Source organism: Carlito syrichta, unplaced genomic scaffold (genome assembly GCF_000164805.1).
Source record: "Carlito syrichta isolate Samal-C Ts95f unplaced genomic scaffold, Tarsius_syrichta-2.0.1 Scaffold315844, whole genome shotgun sequence".
Lineage (NCBI taxonomy): Eukaryota > Metazoa > Chordata > Mammalia > Primates > Tarsiidae > Carlito > Carlito syrichta.
The window spans coordinates 305,370-323,863 of NW_007259940.1; the positions used below are offsets into that span (position 1 = coordinate 305,370).

The window sequence follows — 18,494 nt, forward strand, 5'->3', positions numbered from 1 at the left end:
GAGTAGGTCCGCTGTTCACATGGGCAGGCAAGAGTCCATCTCCACCCAGGTACCAGGATAAGGCAGTGGGGGTGTCTCTGCATCTCCTCCTTAGTTGGGACTTGGCAATTCGTTTCTCCAGTGTGTTCTTTGTGGTCCCCAATGCCAATGTCCGATATGGCATCAAAGTCTGTGGTGGCTTGTAGCGCCAGTAGCAGCTGTTTTTCAAATCTGTCTTTGAAGTAGGGTCACCGAGATGGTACCTGCCTCTGGGTTGTGGGTCATGCTGGGATCTGAATAGTTGTGCATGGAGCAGCCGTCTCCGCAGGAGGGTTCAGGCCACTTGTTCCCATATCCCCACTCAAGACACTCGCCCACCCACTTGCCCACACACATTTGTCCTTATGCACATTCATTTATAATATGGAGACTCATACACTCCAAGTGAAATCATTGTCATCTTGGAATCTCCTCCAAGTATGAGTCTTGATTTTCGAATCCATTTTCCTTAAACTGGAAAAAGTGAAACACCGTGTCATGTTTATTTGGGGAATAAAGTGACACAGCCAGGATGTACCATATAAACAAAGTAGTACTACTCTTCTCACAATATCAAAAGGAAGAGTGAGAGTTTTTCCCCAGTTATCTAATCATTTCTTTGGCATCATTTAAACAAGAAAATCTGTTCAAATTGAAGCAAAAGTTTTCTGAATATTTGCAAAAACAGTATTGATATTGTGAGTGGACTTCATAATGTTCTTATGTTTCTGATAGCATGTGAAACATTGTTAAACTAATTAATTTTTTGGTGTTACTCGATAGTTTGAGTAATAAATTTCAATAAATCTATAAGATTTCTATTATTATTATTACTATTATTATTATTTTGAGTTGGAGTCTCACTCTGTCGCCCAGACTGGAGTGCAATAGCAGTTGCCGGCCACCGGGGCCTCAACCTACTGGCCTGCAGTGATCCTTCCATCTCTGCCTTCCAAGTAACCGGAACTACAGGCGTGCGCTACGACACCCGGCTAATTTTTGATTAACTGTAGAGATGAGGTCTCACCAGGTTGCCCAGGAGGGTCTCAAACCCACGGGCTCAGGCAATCCATTCACCTCGGCCTTCCAAAGTGCTGGGATTACAGGCTCAGCCACCGAGCGTGGCCTATATTATTTTTATTTTCCTGATTTCGAGATCTTTGACATTGAATTTTTTTTAACTTTCAAATAAGTAGTAAATCTGTAATAAACACATTTTACCATAACACAGTAAGATGTGAAAAGATGTTTCATCACAGAAGAAAACAAATCCTGCATCATATAACCTCTTGCTAGAATAAACTGAAGGAGTCTCATATATCAGGTATCCCAGCTTCAGAATTTTGATACAACTACTCCCTTTTCTCCTTCTTTCTTGTTTTAGCAAACTCCCGGAAACAAAACAGGCAACATTTTGTGATGGTGTATATGACAGTAGCCACACAGGCCAGCAGGAACCCAATCACATCCAAAGAGTGGTTCTGGAACCAAGTGAGGTCATGGACTGCAGCCCAAAGGTGTTTAGCTCCTTTGTGGCGCATGACAAACTCAATCCAGAAGACTGCTCTATCTAGGGGCTTTGCTGGTTGATCATGATGAATTCTTGATAATCTCACAGCATTCTCTTTATATCTGAAAGATATATCACCATAAAAATACCAAAATTAAAAATAAGTCATTGTCTGAGCATATCAAGACGATAAAAAATTTTGAAAAATTTCACACAAATGATTCAAAGTAGATGTCATAGAATTCAAATATCTTAATTTTGGTCATCTTAGAAAGTTGACTTTTATGTTGGAATTACCTCATTAACAAATATCTTAAAAAATGAAAATAGTAGGTTAGGTGAGAAAGTTAATGTCTTTCTAGCAGAGGTAGTATTATGTTCTATTCTTAGTGCTGTAAGTGAGATAGTGGAAATGCAATTTGGGAATAGTCATCTTGGTTTTTTTTAAAGAAATTGTGTAATGACAATTCCAAAGATAATGACAGATTATCTTTGGGCTTATCATCTCATTAAAGATAAAATCCAAATCTTCTTTACATGTTAAAACACTGGCAACTTCTCCTAACACTTACCCCCAGAACATTATCTTCTAGAAACATTATACCCTCTCTTAGACCATTCTTCCTTACAATAACCTGAGGCTTTCTTTTATCTGTTTCTGAGATCTCCCCTTTAATGTTATCTCCATGAGAGGATTTTCCTGGCATAGTATAGCAGTGTTTCTAGGATTTTTCTACTGTTTGGAGCTTATTTTGCCATTTGACTCCCCAAAATTTTAAATATGTTGTCTTCAACACAAAGACGTAAGTTTGAAATACATAAAATAAGTGTACATATGCTAAGTAATGTACAAAATTTAAAATAAACTTAAAAATCATTGTGAAAACACTAATGTACTATTACTCAGATTTCACTTGTCTACTAGTACACTTGTCTACTAGTGCACCCATTTTGTAGACCATTTTATTCAGTACACTTATCTTTAATTAAGGAACAAATTAAAAATAATAGCTATGAAAAAAGATAATCAGTTATTATGCAATAATAAAAGGATAAATCTAACAAGAATGCATAACAATTTTCAATATAAATGCACCTAACAGTAGAACTGCTAACTTCATTAAACAAATTCTACTAGACTTATGAAAAGAGATTGACAGCAATACAAAAATAGTGGGAGACTTCAACACTTTACTGACAGCAATAAACAGATCATCAAGGCAAAAGTCAGAAAATAAACTTTAAAGATAAATTGAACCCGAAGCAAATAAATCTAAGTGATATCTACAAAGCATTCTACTCCAAAACTACAGAATATACATTTTTTCTCATAAAAACATGGAACATTCTCCAAAAAAAGATCGTAATGCAGACCACATTAAAGTCTCAGTAAGTTAAAAAATTGAAATTATATCAAATATCTTATATAAAAAATATAAATGAACTCCCAGAGTTAACAAAAACAATCAAAAATGTGAAAGTTGAGCAATTTGCCCCAGAATCTTGAGTCAACAATAAAATCAATATAAAAATTAAAACATTCTTTCAAATTAATGACAACAACAAAACAAGCTATCAAAACCCTCTAGGAAGTGCTCAGTGGAAAATTTTTAGAGTTTTACAACTACATTAAAAATAGTGCATGATCACATATCAACAACCCAATATCACACCTTGAGGAGCTAGAAAAAATTTTTTAAAAGTGCTAGAAGAAGGAAAGAAATAAGAAAGACCAATGAGGTACTAAATAAAATAGAAAGCAAAAAAAAAAAAGCTATACAAAGGATCAATTTAAAAAATAAACAAGATGAATAGACCACTAGTTACATTAATTAAAAAGTGAAGAAAGAAGATTCAAATTAGTTCAATCAGAAATGAAAACAGTAATATTATATCTGATACTATGAAACAGAAAAGATTGTCAGAGATTATTATTAATACTGCTTTGCAAACTGGATAATATACAGAAAATAGATAAATTCTTGGAAATAGTACTTCCTAATCTTCGATGAAAATAAAATAGAAACACTGAAAATACCAACAAACAGTAGTGAGACTGAAATGGAAATTACAAGTCTCCCAGCAAAATAACAACAACAACAATCCCAGGACGTGAATGATTCAGACAAATTCTGCAGGAATTTCAAGGAAGAATTGTTACCAAATTTGCTGAACCTATTCTATAAGATGGAAGAGAAGGAAAGGGGCTTCTCCCTAACTAATCACATGAAGCCAGTATCACCCTTATACCGAAGCCAGGAGAATACACACATTAAAAAAGAAAAAAGACACCAACAGCAAAAAAACAAACAAACAAAAACAAACAGGAGGCCAATATCCCTGATGAACAACACAAATACTCAACAAAATAGTAAACAAACATAATTCAACAGCACATGAAAGAAATATTATTCACCATGATTTCAGGAATGCAAAGTGGTTAAAAGTATGCAAATCAAAAAACATGATTTACCACATTGACAGAATTAAAAACAAAAAGAAAATGAGCATTTCGCTAGCTGCAGAGAAAGTATTGATAAAATCTAGCATTCCTTTATCATGAAACCTTTAGCAAAATAGGCATAGAAGGAACATTTCTCCAAATAATAAAAATCATACACAACAAGCCCACAATCAATATTATACTAAATGGAGAAAAGTTTAATGCAATTCCTGCCAGAACTGGAACGAGGCAAGGAGACTCACTTTTGCCACTCTTATTTAACATAATACTGGAAGTCTCATCCCGAACAATCAAGTAAGAGAAATAAAAGGTATTCAAATTGGTAAAAGAAATCAAGCTATTTTTGTATGCCAGTAGTATGAGTATATACCTATCAAATCCTAAAGATACATCCAAAAGACTCCTGCACTTGATAAATGAATTAAATAAAGTTTCAGAATATAAAAACAAGACACACAAATCAGTAACGCTGCTATACACTAAAAGGATCAAAGCGAGAATCAAATTAAGAACTAAATTCCACTTATGATAGCTCCCAAATGCTAAAACACCTGGGAATGTAATGTATTTAGCCAAGGAAATGAAAGTTGTCTACAAGGAGAACTACAAAACTCTGAGGAACAAAATTGTAGAGGACAGAACAAATGAAAAAATATTCCATGCTCATGGAATGGAAGAATCAACACTGTTAAAATGACCATATTACCCAAAAGCTATCTACAGATTCAGCACAATCTCTATTAAACTATCAACATCATTTTTCACAGATTAAGAGGATACAATTCTAAAATTTATATGGAACCAAAAAAAATCCAGAAAAGTCAAAGTAAATCTGAGCAAAAAGAATAAAACTTTACACATCACAATACCTCACTTCAAATTATACTATCAGGTTGTAATAACCAAACGGCATGGCACTGGTACAAGAGTAGACATGTGGACTAATGGAACAGAATAGAGTATCCTAGAAATAAACCCAAATACCTTTGACCAAAATGATCTTTGTAAAGCAGACAAAAATTTACACTGGGGGAAAGGACACCCTAACCAACAAGTGATGCTGGGGAGAATGTATAGCTATATGCAGAAAAATGAGACTTGAGTTCTATCTCTCACTGTATACAAAAATTATCCCATGATATATTAAAGACCTAATTACCAGATATAAATTCATAAAAATACTATAAGAAAAACTTTTCTGAACTTTGACCTAGGTAAAGGATTTGTGGTTAAATACACAAAACTGAATGCAACAAAAACAAAAATAAGTAAATGGGACTTAATTAAACTAAATAGCTTTTACACAGCAGAAGAAATAATCAATAAATAGACAATCTACACAATGGGAAAATATATTTGCAAACGATACATCTGATAAAGAACTAATATCCAAGATCTACAAAAAACTCTAACAAATCAGCGTAAAAAAGGAAGTGACCCCACTAAAAAGTGGACACAGGACACAAACAGCATCAACTAAAACGAGATATACAAATAACCAACAAACATACAAAAAAAATTCACAGCATCCCTAATCATTAGAAAATTGCAATTTAAAACCACCATGAGATATTACCTTTCACCAGTCAGAATGGCCATTGCTAAAAAATTAAAACAAACAAACACATGATTCTGGTGTAGATGCAGGGAAAACGGAGCACTTAAACACTGTTGGTGGGAGTGTAAATTAGCACAATATCTATGGAAATCAGTATGAAAATTTCTCAAAGCAGTAAAAGTCGATCCACCATCTGATCCAGCAATACCACTATGAGGTATCTACCCAAAGGAATGGAGGTTGTTACACAAAAAAGACACTTACACTCACATGTTAATCACAGTAAAATTCACAATTACAAAGAGGCACAATCAACCTAACTGCACATCAACAGATCAATTAAAATAAAAATGTGAAATGAATATGCCATGAAATACTATTCACTCATTATAAAAATGAATTAATGCCTTTTGCAGCAACTTGGTTGGAGTTGGAGACCATCATCCTAAGTGAAATAACACAGTTGCAGAAAACCAAACACAACACATCCCCACTAATAAGTGGATTCCAAACTAAGGATCTGCCAAGGCACAGAGAATCATATCATGTTCACTGAAGACTCAAGGGGGAGGGGGAGAAAAATCAAGGGATTAATAATCACGTATTGTGTACAATGTGCACAGATGCAAGTGTGGGCACTCTTGAACTACAGACTTTTTTGCCACTATAAAATGAGTCCATGTAACCAAAAACTATTTGTACCAACTAAAGCTATTGAAATAAAGAGAAAAAATAGGCTCTTAAAAAGCAGATGAAACTTACATTCACTGTTGACAAGAGAATCTACCTATAAATACCACCTACTAAAATAATTGTCATACTCACATAGGGTCATTGATGACTGTCTTCAATGCATTAAGCAAATCTGTACTTGACATGGTGTTAAAGTCCACTCTAAGTGCTACTCCTTTGATCACCATGTGAGCAATGTTATCAGGTTGATCCGCAAACAAAGGGATGCCCACCACAGGGCTCCCATGGTAGATAGCCTCGTAGATGCCACTTGTTCCACTATGAGTTAGAAAAGCTCTGGTTTTGGGGTGACCTAGGATTGGATGAATTTTAGCTAAATTATTCATTATAAGTCTTATAAATAAAATTAGAAATATACAATATAATACACTGAAAGAAGCAGTACTTTATAGAGAACAGATGATTATATTCATGAAATTGCATTAAAAGTGTTTTCAGATTTCAGAAGCAGAAGCAAAGATTTCTATTAAAAGGGAAGTGAAGCCTCCATGGAAGAGTTGGTGTGTGTCACTTCATACTGGAATAATGGATATAAGATTACCAGGTGGAAAAAAACAAAAAGAAACATTTTAGATAAAGAAAATAAAATTTTTTTAAAAAGGAAAAGAAAAACGTTGGCTATGTAAATCATGTTCTCTTAATGATGCAGACACTGAATCTAACATGTTAGATATCGTGGGCAGCAGAGTGAGGTGTTAGTGGTGCTGAAACCAGAGAAAGAACAGGCTATACTTTATTAAAAAGTGTATCACCACATCATGATAAAGTTTGTAGATTTCTTTCCATAAAAAATACTGAATCACTGGCAAGATAAGACAACTGCCACTTTTAGTGGCATTAAATAGAGATAGTATAGTTAGAAGAAAGGGCAGGTGTAGGTTTGTAGACATAAGGGACAGAGAGACAACCAAAGCAGTTGCTGAAAAACTCTCTATGAGAGAAATTTTCACCTGAAATGAACATACTTTGATTATGATAATAGAATATATTAATAGTGTATATAATAAAATACCTACTGGCATATTTCATCTTTTTTCCCTTAGTACTGGAAAATAAATGCGAACTAGTTAGGTTTTGTTTTTGTTTTCAATAATACATGTTCAGTAATCCTGTTTTCTGTTAAACTATCACTCTAACTGGCTATTACTGATATTCAGTATTTGCTCTGTTGAGTCTTACCGAGAAGGTCATTCTGGGGTATACACTTGTACAGTCGAATATTGGGTCCTAAAATATGTGGTTTCTTGCCATTAAATCTCCATAGTACCTGTTAGGGTAAAAAAAAAAAAGTCTTTTCATGACTGGAGCTCCAACATTATAATGTGTTAGAACCCCCAAAAGGATAAACAGTTATCTAGTTAAACTCCATATATATAAGATGTAGAAATGAGAACAAGAGATGTCAATTAATGAGAACTACTACAAGTCTGAGTTAAGGAGAATATTCACATTTCATGTGCTAACTTTTATAGTCAGATTGTCATATAAGGAAATTATCTCTTTCAAAACAGTAGCTTAGAAAAATGAGATTATCAATAAAATATTAAGCATTTAAGAAATTGTTAAGCAGTCATTATAATACAGTATCAAAGTAGTAGTGACCTGTAAATTTATTTTGTGTATGGTGTACTAGTTGTAACATTCCAAAGTTAATGTTAATTTATATCCTCTTGAGTGCTATACAGAGTTTACTTATATCTATTAATCTATCAGTTATTTTATGAGAGTCTGACATTTTTTGATTTACAAGAAATAACTCAACTACTTGTGAGAAGTAAATCAATGCCGCACAGGTAGTATGCACAACTTCTTATATTACATATTGTTAAGTGGTACTTTCAAGACAAATTTCAAAACTGTTGAATGGAATCCAAGTATTATCAAAGTACTGGAAATTCTTTCCATGTAGGAAAAAAGAGCCAGTTGGCAATGCATGTTTAACGAGTCAGTTGTTGAAAAAGGATAAATGGTATTTTCCTAAATACTACCTACTTGATCATTACCACTTAGATGATTAAGTACAAAGCATTGCCAGCATTTTTAATATGATTCAGTATATCCCAGTCATTGTCATGCACAGTACCAGAATAAGATACTTATTTTAGAATTCCCAAGCAATCTTTATAAATAGGAGCATAATTTAAAAGTGTTTGCCTTGTATTTTCTCTGTGTGTAGAGTGGCTTTGAGTTTTCAGAAAAACATTAGCATAGGTTTTTAGAAGAAGACTGTGTTAGGAAATAAAAAAGTAATTCACAAATACACAAAACCAGCAGATGTATTCTATTCAAAAGTAAATTCCTACTATATTTTTTGAAAGGGTGCATCTGACACTTTCCCTATGTCTGGTTTCCTTTGCTTGACTCCTTATAACCTTTTCCTCCTCAATAAGGAGAAAGTGTTCATCTAATGGTTAGAGCAGAGTCCTCGTGGCATCACAACATGTGCAAAGTCTACATTAAGCGTGGGATTTGATCTCCATCCTTTCTATGATATCTTTATGCTTAAGACATTAACAGGGTCCAACACAGCAGGGCAGGAAAGTCTTGCTCATTCACTAAATCCATTTACCTAGGTGGATACATGGACTGGTGGTTTGTCAGCTCAGGTCATCTCGTCTGAATAGCATCCTAGACAGCATACCATATAGACCTATTCCAAAAAGTACAGGAAGTACAGGAAGCTAGGTTACACGACAAGCCTAAACTGCGTGATGGACTTGAGACTTCAATACCCACTTGTTATTGTGCTAGTGCAGTTATTCATTAAAGTTTAACTCCTCTGATAATGTCTATTGTGTGCACAGTGTCCTCAGAAAACCTGTAGGCAAAGGAAGCAATCAACAGGGCAGAACTTGGTGATTTCTGTGGACCTGCCTGGAATGCCATGGTAATACCCAAACTTCACCTGCATTTCCTAAGCATATTTCTTTCTGATAACAATATTAATGCCAAAGTGATAATAACTCAAGCCCCCCTTTACTATTTTAGCATCTTATGTATATATTTTTGATTTTGAACTGGTATCTAAGATAATTAGAGCGATCCTATAAGTTAACATTTTGGCAGAAAATTATTATAACTGGATTCTTTATAAGGAGTTTAACATATGTATTTATTAGCTGTCCACCACTGAGGCACTTTATCTAACCTTTTGTGGGAGCTGGGCAAGGGTTGAAGCAATCACATTGGCCCTTTCTTCTGTGAGGCCACTGACCATTGACCCCAGAGAAAACACAACAATACCATTTTCTCCAGAACTCTGGACAAAGTCTTCCATTTCCTGTGAAGAAATTTTGCACCATCACAAAAAGGTATTCAAGCAGCAAACACTATTGAAAACATTGCTACAATAAAGTAAGGCTAGAAAATCAAGTATTATCAAAACTTTTTTGCAGTAATGAATGGGTTTAAGATGATATAATAAATCAGTTTCTTAGGAAGGAGATGTGTAATAAGAGATAAATGACCTCTATTGTCTATATTTGTGTTAAATGTGTGTGCGCCCGTGTATATATGTATGTGATAGAATAAATGAAAGTGCTATTACACTGTAGTCAAAGAAGATAATGCTAGAAAATATTATACTCAGACTTTTCATTTGTAATTTATAGTTACTCATATAGGGTCTTGGAAGTTGGTGTCACTTGACTTTAATTCTATGTCATTGTAGTTCTACCAGAAGACTTGTGTTGATTTCAAGAAGTTATTTTTATAGAATTCTTTTAATGTGGAACAATTGAGTCATTTCCTGAATATAAGCACTGAGGAATTGTGTTCTACATTGATCAATGTATTCACCCCAAGAAAGTAAGATATGTAGAGACATAACTTTTCTGAAAATAATATCAAATCTGCATACCCCGCTTTTCATTATTATAACTTTTGTTTTTATTTATTATTTATTTTTCTTACTATAAAACAATGACCAATTCTTTTCAAAATAACAAGTATAATTTCAGATTCTAACCAGTAGGATAAAACTATGCTTTAAAGCTATTATTGAAATAAAAAAAAATTATACTTTGAGCATGCACAGCATATATTGCCAAGTATTTTTCAAAAACGCAATTTGAACCTATGACATCACATTTTATGTGAGAGCCTTTGCATTACTATTTCAGGTAGTACATCGGGTATCCAGGTAGTTTTTGTAATAACCATGCATGCAGCCACATTAATGTAACTTGTGTTTAATGTTGTATCACACTGGCTTGTTGCCCAGAGTATTCTCCATCCACCTAGTATTGAATTAATGTGCTCTGTTTTTACAGAGGTATTACTGATCTTGTTCTGTGATATCTTATGAAAATTATACAAGATCAGGGGGAGAAATTTTGTAAAAGTATGTAAATTTTTAAAAAGGAAATAGGCCAAGTGTGGTGGCTCAGGCCTGTAATCCCAGCACTTTGGGAGGCTGAGGTGAGAGGATTGCCTGAGTTCACAGGTTCGAGACCAGCCTGGGCAACTTGGTGAGACCTTGTCTCTACAATAAATCAAAAAATTAGCCAGACATGGTGGCATGTGACTGTAGTTCCAGCTACTTGGAAGACTGAGGCAGAAGGATCGCCTGAACTCAGAGGTCGAGACTGTGGTGGTTATGAGCAGCATGGTACTGCACTCCAGGCTGGGCAACACAGTGAGATTCCGATTAAAAAAAAAACCAGAAAGAAATACTTAGAAACACTTAGAGTGTGTGGGGTCAGAAACTATGCTTAATTTGTTTTTCTGAAAATTCAATACTGACCAGTGGTTTTTTCCAGTTCTTGAGTCTCCTTGGTATCCCTCTTTATGCTGTAAGCATCATGAAATTCAAATATTTGTGATAGTATACAAATATATGAGTTACTAATGGCAAGTCATTTTACTTGACTCCTTTATTTCACTGTAAATCAAACACTCTGAATAAAAACACAGAGTAATTTCTTCCAAAAAATGAAAAGCAAAGATAAGAAAACCAACAGCGTGTTTACCTTTGGTAGGACTTTGGCAGACTTACAGTGAAGTCCTCCGACAAAATCAACATTTGGTAAGAATGGGCGAGGAAATTCAAAATCCCAATAGGTTTGAGTTAGCCACATTTCAGCTTTCCCCATTGTTTCAGATAATGTAGTAGGACTTCCTGGAGAAAAAAAAAGCAGCCAAAAGTTAAATAAAAAAAAAGCAAATTGTGGATCACCCAAGAAAGTTGTCATATAAATATACAGGTATTTTCCTGAAAAGATTTGAAATAATGTAGCTAAAGACATATGCAGCATCTATGCTTTGATAGTACATTATATGTATTTGTACATAAGCTTAATATAATTTTTATGTACTGCTGTTAACCTGAATATATAGGAAAGGCAAAGTGTTAATAAAATTGTAAAGAAATGTTGCCTCTAATGTCACATTAGTATATTTACAATTAGAAGTAATTATTATGTATGCCACTGCTTTGTTAAACATGCATTTGTTTACTCTCTAAGCTGCAATAGTTACAAGTATACATTTAATCACCTCTTTGGCCCTTTCTTCTGTGAGGTCACTGACCATTGACCCCAGAGAAAACACAACAATACCATTTTCTCCAGAACTCTGGACAAAGTCTTCCATTTCCTGTGAAGAAATTTTGCACCATCACAAAAAGGTAGTCAAGCAGCAAATACTATTGAAAACATTGCTACAATAAAGTAAGGCTAGAAAATCAAGTATTATCAAACTTTTTTGCAGTAATGAATGTGTTTAAGCTGATATAATAAATCAGTTTCTTACGAAGGAGATTTATAATAAGAAAAATGGCCTCTATTGTCCATATTTGTGTTAAATGTGAATATGTGTGCCCATGTATACATGTATATATGTATGTGATAAAAACAATGAAAGTACTATTACACTGTAGTCAAAGAAGATAATGCTAGAAAATATTATACTCAGACTTTTCATTTATAATTTGTAATTACTAATATAGAGTCTCGGAAGTTGATGTCACTTGACTTCAATTCTATGTCATTGTAGTTCCAGCAGAAGACTTGTGTTGATTTCAAAAAGTTATTTTTATAGAATTCTTTTAATGCGGCCGTTTCTTGAATATAAGCACTGAGGGATTGTATTCCATATTGATCAATGTATTCATTCCAAGAAAGTAAAATATATAGAGACAAAGCTTTTCTGAAAATAATATCAAATTAGCATAGCCCTCTTTGCATTATTATTACTTTTGTTTTTATTTATTATTTATTTTTCTTACTATACAACAATGACCAATTCTTTTCAAAATAACAAGTATAATTTCAGATTCTAACCACTAGGATAAAACTTTGGTTTAAAACTATTATTGAAATAAAAAAAAATTATACTTTGACCATGCACAGCACATATTGCCAAGTATTTTTCAAAAACGCAATTTGAATCTATGGTATCACGTTTTATGTTAGAGTCGTTGCATTACTTTTTCAGGTAGTACATCAGGTATCCAGGTAGTTTGTGTAATTACCATTGCCTGCAGCCACATTAATGTAACTTGTGTTTAATGTTGTATCACGCTAGCTTGTTGCCCAGAGTATTCTCCATTCACCTAGCATTGAAGTAATGTGCTCTATTTTTACAGATGTATTACTGATCTTGTTCTGTGATGTCTTATGAAAATTATACAAGATCAGAGGGAGAAATTTTGTAAAAGTATGTAAATTTTTAAAAAGGGAATAGGCCAAGTGTGGTGGCTCAGGCCTGTTATCCCAGCACTTTGGGAGGCTGAAGTGAGAGGATTGCCTGAGTCCACAGGTTCGAGACCAGCCTGCGCAACTTGGTGAGACCTTGTCTCTACAATAAATAAAAAAATTAGCTAGGCACGGTGGCACGTGCCTGTAGTTCCAGCTACTTGGAAGACTGAGGCAGAAGGATCGCCTGAGCTCAGCAGGTTGAGACTGTGGCGGCTATGAGCAGCATGCTACCGCACTCCAAGCTGGGCAACACAGTGAGATTCCGACTCAAAAAAAAAAAAAGAAAGAAATACTTTTCTCATATATTTTCTGCCTAGAGAATTTCCTGATATAAAATGAATGTGCTTTTATTTGTTTTTATTTTATTTATATAACTCAATGTAAACATGTGACCTATTTAGATATTTTAATCCATATATATATATGCTTTTGTTCCACAAGAAATTGTGATCTTGTCCTATTCCTTATTTTGTACCTCAGTTTTCAACTAAATTGCATTATGGATGACAGTGTAATTCAACATTTTTTCACAATATGACTGTGATAGTAAAAGTTTATAATCATTTATTAATATATGGTATTTGATACAAATGTATAATAATTTAAAAATATATTTGAATTATTGCAATGTTCATTTTATGAATATATTCCACAGATATTGAATCTTTCCATCTTGATTTATTTTTCTCTCTGTCTGTATAGATGCATATGGATGTGTTATGAAAGCAATTGCTACATGGTTTTAAAACACATGATACATTTTTCAAAGTATTTTTTCTTTGAAAATATATAGACATCATCTGAGAATCTAATACTTAATGGAAAGGAAAGAAATTTGAGGTAGCATTTATTTTACAAAATAAAGAGAGGAGAGATTTTGTAATCATTGACTTGGATTCAGATTTTCCTTTTGTAAGTTAATAACAACAACCAATAAAGTAAATATTCCTACTCTGCTATTAGTCATTTTTCCTGTCTTCTTTCACTGTCTACTTTGTTTTCACTCCCAGTAGTCTTATAGCTTCCTTTAATATGAAGGGGAAGCTTGTTTGAGAATAGGGATCAATTGCATATAATTTTCATTAATCTAACCTCTGCTTTTATAGTTTATAAAAGTTATTATATGTAAACACACTAAACAATTTGTATTCAATGCAAACATTGGATTTTATCTCTTGAAGAAAACTTGTTTTATGCTACTGCTAACAAAAAGATAGATGAGTTCTTTGGAATTTTTTTTTCAATAATGTAGGAAAGATTCCTACTTATGTCATTTTAAAAGTATGATATTAAATTAAAATATGTTAGGTTCTTGTATTCCTTCTGAATGCATATCATCCTATATACTGACATGGTGATACAATTCTTTTGTAATTAGACCCTATGAGCTGTTTTAGTTACAAGTGGTAGAAATTATTTAGTTTTTATTATATATGCAGGTACATTTTTGTGTGCTTGTATGTTAGGCAGTTATAAGATTGAGACCAAGTTCTCCAAGTTAGCTTTAATGAGGTGTACTATAGACTTTGCCTTAGGCAGAAAACATATTTCCTGATAAGATAAATCATCCCTTTTATGGTCTAAGAAGTAAAACTCTGAGATCAGGGACTAATGGTTTACATACTGCAATAAAAGCAAGTAATCATTGGGTTTGCCTGGAAATATCTCGGGGGCACGCATTTATGTTGTTGAGGAATGTTTTTCTTTTTAAACTAGAATACTGGGGAAGAACTTCATCACTTTCAATAAATTTATAACATTTCAAGTTGCTAATCTTACCGACAAAATTTAAACATCTACATTTAAACAAGTCCTCAGGGTATTTTATCAAGGACTTGCTAGAGAATACAATCTTGAAATGTTGGCAAACCAGTCCCTAGTAAATGAATAATTCTTCTCAAATGGCTGATATGTGTTACTTATTTGAAAACATTACTAATAAAAATGATTATGATATTAATAATATTTCTGGGTCACTGTGTGTCAGAAACATATTACCTGTTTCAGGTGTGTTAAATTTTCTTTCCACACAAAGCATTATGAAGTTGTTGCTATTATGGTAAAAGTAGGCGCAGTTTTCTCTATCAACATTCTATTCCACTTTCCACCATTTGTTGCCTGAACTTATGCAAAATTTCTAAACTGTCTAATCTTTCCAATCTTGCCCTTCTACAATTCAATATATCTAACATGTTGATTCTTGGGAGTTTTTTTTTTAAATCAAGAAAATCTGATCATATGTCTCCATTTATTGTCTATTAAACACCTTCCCAATGCTTTTAATATATGCCCAAACTCCTTGTAATAATTAGTTTCTACTTACCTTTCCAGCATCATCTCCCTCTATATTCAGCCTTTTCCTGCAAACTAAACATGGAGTCTTAGGACACGTTCTTAATTCTCTACTCGCTTGTTTTATTGTATGTTCTTTACTCCCTCATCTTTTCACCTATTTCTACATATTGTTCAGGGTTCACTCTATTATGAATGACTTTGGAATCTGTTCTGGATATAATTTATCATTGTGGTCTTTACTTATAGTACTTTTCAGACTATTTTTTTGGTGCATGCTTCTATTCTATCTTTTTTTACAGATTGGAAAATATTGTTTATTTAGAAAGTAAATTAGAGAGAGAGAAAGAAGATTCACCTTCACAAGGTAAGAGAGGGGGCCAAAGCTTTATTTTGTCTTTCATAGTGGAATGTAGGTTGTGTAGGGTCAGAAACTATGCTTAATTTGTTTTTCTGAAAATCCAGTACTGACCAGTGTTTTTTTCCAGTTCTTGAGTCTCCTTGGTATCCCTCTTTATGCTATAAGCATCATGAAATTCAAATATTTGTGATAGTATACAAATATATGAGTTACTAATGGCAGGTCATTTTACTTGACTCCTATGTTTCACTGTGAATCAAACACTCTGACTGAAAAACAGTCATTTCTTCCGAAAATGCAAAGCAAAGAGAAGAAAACCAAAAGTATGTTTACCTTTGGTAGAGCTTTGGTAGGCTTACAGTGAAGTCCTCCGACAAAATCAACATTTGGTAAGAATGGGAGAGGAAATTCAAAATCCCAATAGGTTGGAATTAGCCACATTTCAGCTTTCCCCATTGTTTCAGATAATGTAGTAGGTCTTCCTGAAGAAAAAAAAAAGCAGCCAAAAGTTAAAAAAAAAAAAAAAGCAAATGGTGGATGACACTAGAAAAGTTGTCACATAAATATACAGGTATTTTCCTGAAAAGATTTGAAATAATGTAGCTAAAGACATGTGGCATCTGTGCTTTGAATGAACAATATATGTATGTTTGTACATAAGCATAATATAATTTTCATGTATTGCTGTTAACGTGAATATATATGAAAGGCAAAGTGTTAATAAAATTGTAAAGACATTTTGCCTCTAACGTCACACAAGTATATTTACAATTAGAAGTAATTATTATATGTGCCACTGTTTTGTTAAACATGTATTTGATTCCTCTCTAAAGCTGCAATAGTTACAAGTATACATTTAATCACATCTTTGAGCTTCACAAACAATTAATCTAACCATAACCATTAAAATAGTTTTCTCAGAGAAAGTTTCTAGAATGTAATAAACTAGTCCTTTGATACTTAGTTCTGCAAGTATCAAAGCATTATGAAGTTGTTGCTATTATGGTAAAAGTTTTTAGAGTATGGTTGAAATCCTTTCACCTACCACTGCTTTTGTTTTATGTTAAGATTACATTTATATTAGTTTTAAAAAATAAATATATTCACAAATGATAGCTCAAAAAATTTCAGAAGTTATTGAAACAGAGATTTTTTACTCCCCCTTAATTTGGATCGTATTTTCCTTAATGAAGAGATAGTTTAATAAAATACATATACAGAACTTAGATTTTTCACATTTCAACAAGAATTTAGTCCTTAAATAATTTCAAGCCCTTTGTCAAATAATGTAGAAGATTTGCCTTCAAATTATTTTAGATTTTTGTTTCTAGAATAAAGCTACCATATCTCTTAAATGAGAAGAACTCTTTCTGGCTAAGGAAAAAAATTTTAAATTTCTAAATGGGGAGACTGAGTTACACAAGGAGAAACAACTCAATGTTATCATAAAAATTGTGCCAGAAATATGTGCAACTTTTAAACAAATATGTCTGCTTTCTTCAAGATGTTTCTTGATATGCCTATTGACATTCTTAAAAATAAAAAGCATAGTACAATGGATATTATTGTTTAAAAATCACAAATGCTTCAATTTTCAGATTTATGACTTCCTTGATTGTCCTGTATGAATGATAACCACAAGATTCTAACTACTCCTATGTCAGTTTTCCATACTATTTGTGAGATTGATAGATCATCATATATTTTTATTTCATCATATCACTTAAAAAAATCTCACTCAGCCTGGCTCGGTGGCTCAGCCTGTAATCCCGCGCCTTTGGGAGGCTGAGGTGAGTGGATTGCCTGAGCCTGCGGGTTCAAGACCTGCCTGGGCAGCGAGACCTCATCTCTACAATAAATCAAAAAATCAGCCGGGTGTGGCAGCGCATGCCTGTAATTCTGGCTTCTCGGAAGGCTGAGGCGGAAGGATCACCGGAGCCCAGCAGGCGAGGCTGCGGTGGCCGGGAGCGGACACTGCACTCCAGTATGGGCGACTGAGTGAGACTCCAACTCAAAAAAAAAATCTCACTCCTCTGACTTTATATTTATATAATTTCACCATAAAAACACATGGAAGGTTAGGACTTAATAGTCACCAATTGAAAATATGACTTACCTAATATTTCACTGTAAAACTGATTCCATTTCTTCGTATCAAGTATTTGAAAGCAAAAGTCAAAATAAAGCATATATAACTTATTTTGTATCCTCTCCGTAAATGTCATTTGATCCCTTAATTCTGACAGAACAACAGGCACATAGGAAGGAGGGAACAGAAATCCTTTACTATCCTTTTCAAATATGTAGCCAGGAGAGAAGCGAAAACTGTACACAAAGGGTATTTTAAGCACTTCAGCCAGCAGCTCTCCACCAGGACCAGCGGGATCAGCAAGAATGACATCAAACTCTGATGTTTGTAGTTTAGCCATAAGTTTCTTGTTCAAAACAACATCTTTACAGAGATTTCTAATACATTCAAAATATTTCCACAACATTTCTTGTACTTTTGAAAAGTATGTCAGAAAGCTATATTTTGGAAGATCATACATCCATGTATCTACCAATTTCCCAAAAACATTCTCAAAATCATCTTTAGTTAAAGATGTAGGATAAACTTCAAATTTAATAGAGGATGATATACTGGGGTCAACAAGGATGGAAGCTGAAGATGTCAATACAGTCACCTCATGACCTCTCTGGACGAGTTCATTCAGGATTGCCTTCATATTCAACCAATGACTGTATTCTGCAGGCCACACCAGCACCTTTCTGCAACCCCCAGACCTGAGGTAACAACTCATCTGTATCAGCAGAAGAGCTGAAGTCCATTTCATAGACAT

At 33.7% G+C, this 18,494-nt stretch overlaps 1 protein-coding gene across 4 annotated transcripts; it reads right to left on the reverse strand.

The window, feature by feature from the left end:
• Window positions 1–1,370: 1,370 nt before the first annotated feature.
• On the reverse strand, window positions 1,371–18,494 carry LOC103276019 (UDP-glucuronosyltransferase 2B17-like). 4 transcript variants are annotated; one of them, XM_008073440.1, is made up of 6 exons: window positions 18,032–18,494; window positions 15,988–16,136; window positions 9,452–9,583; window positions 7,483–7,570; window positions 6,376–6,595; window positions 1,371–1,650 (listed from the first exon to the last, which is right to left on the reverse strand). In XM_008073440.1, exons 1-6 carry the CDS (start codon window positions 18,492–18,494, stop codon window positions 1,371–1,373), a joined length of 1,332 nt encoding a protein of 443 aa, XP_008071631.1. The 4 variants fall into 4 exon arrangements, with proteins under 4 accessions (XP_008071631.1, XP_008071630.1, XP_008071632.1 ...); XM_008073439.1 differs by having other exon boundaries at window positions 17,771–18,494; XM_008073441.2 differs by lacking the exons at window positions 15,988–16,136; window positions 18,032–18,494 and adding an exon at window positions 11,274–11,411.

Excerpts from the sequence above, each read along its gene's own strand:
- LOC103276019 (XM_008073439.1), bottom strand. The coding sequence starts at position 18,494 with ATGTCTATGAAATGGACTTCAGCTCTTCTGCTGATACAGATGAGTTGT. Across the intron at positions 7,571-9,451 it reads TTGCCCAGCTCCCACAAAAG|GTACTATGGAGATTTAATGG; the intron begins GTTAGATAAAGT and ends TTACCCTAACAG. Across the intron at positions 6,596-7,482 it reads ACCCCAGAATGACCTTCTCG|GTCACCCCAAAACCAGAGCT; the intron begins GTAAGACTCAAC and ends ATCCAATCCTAG.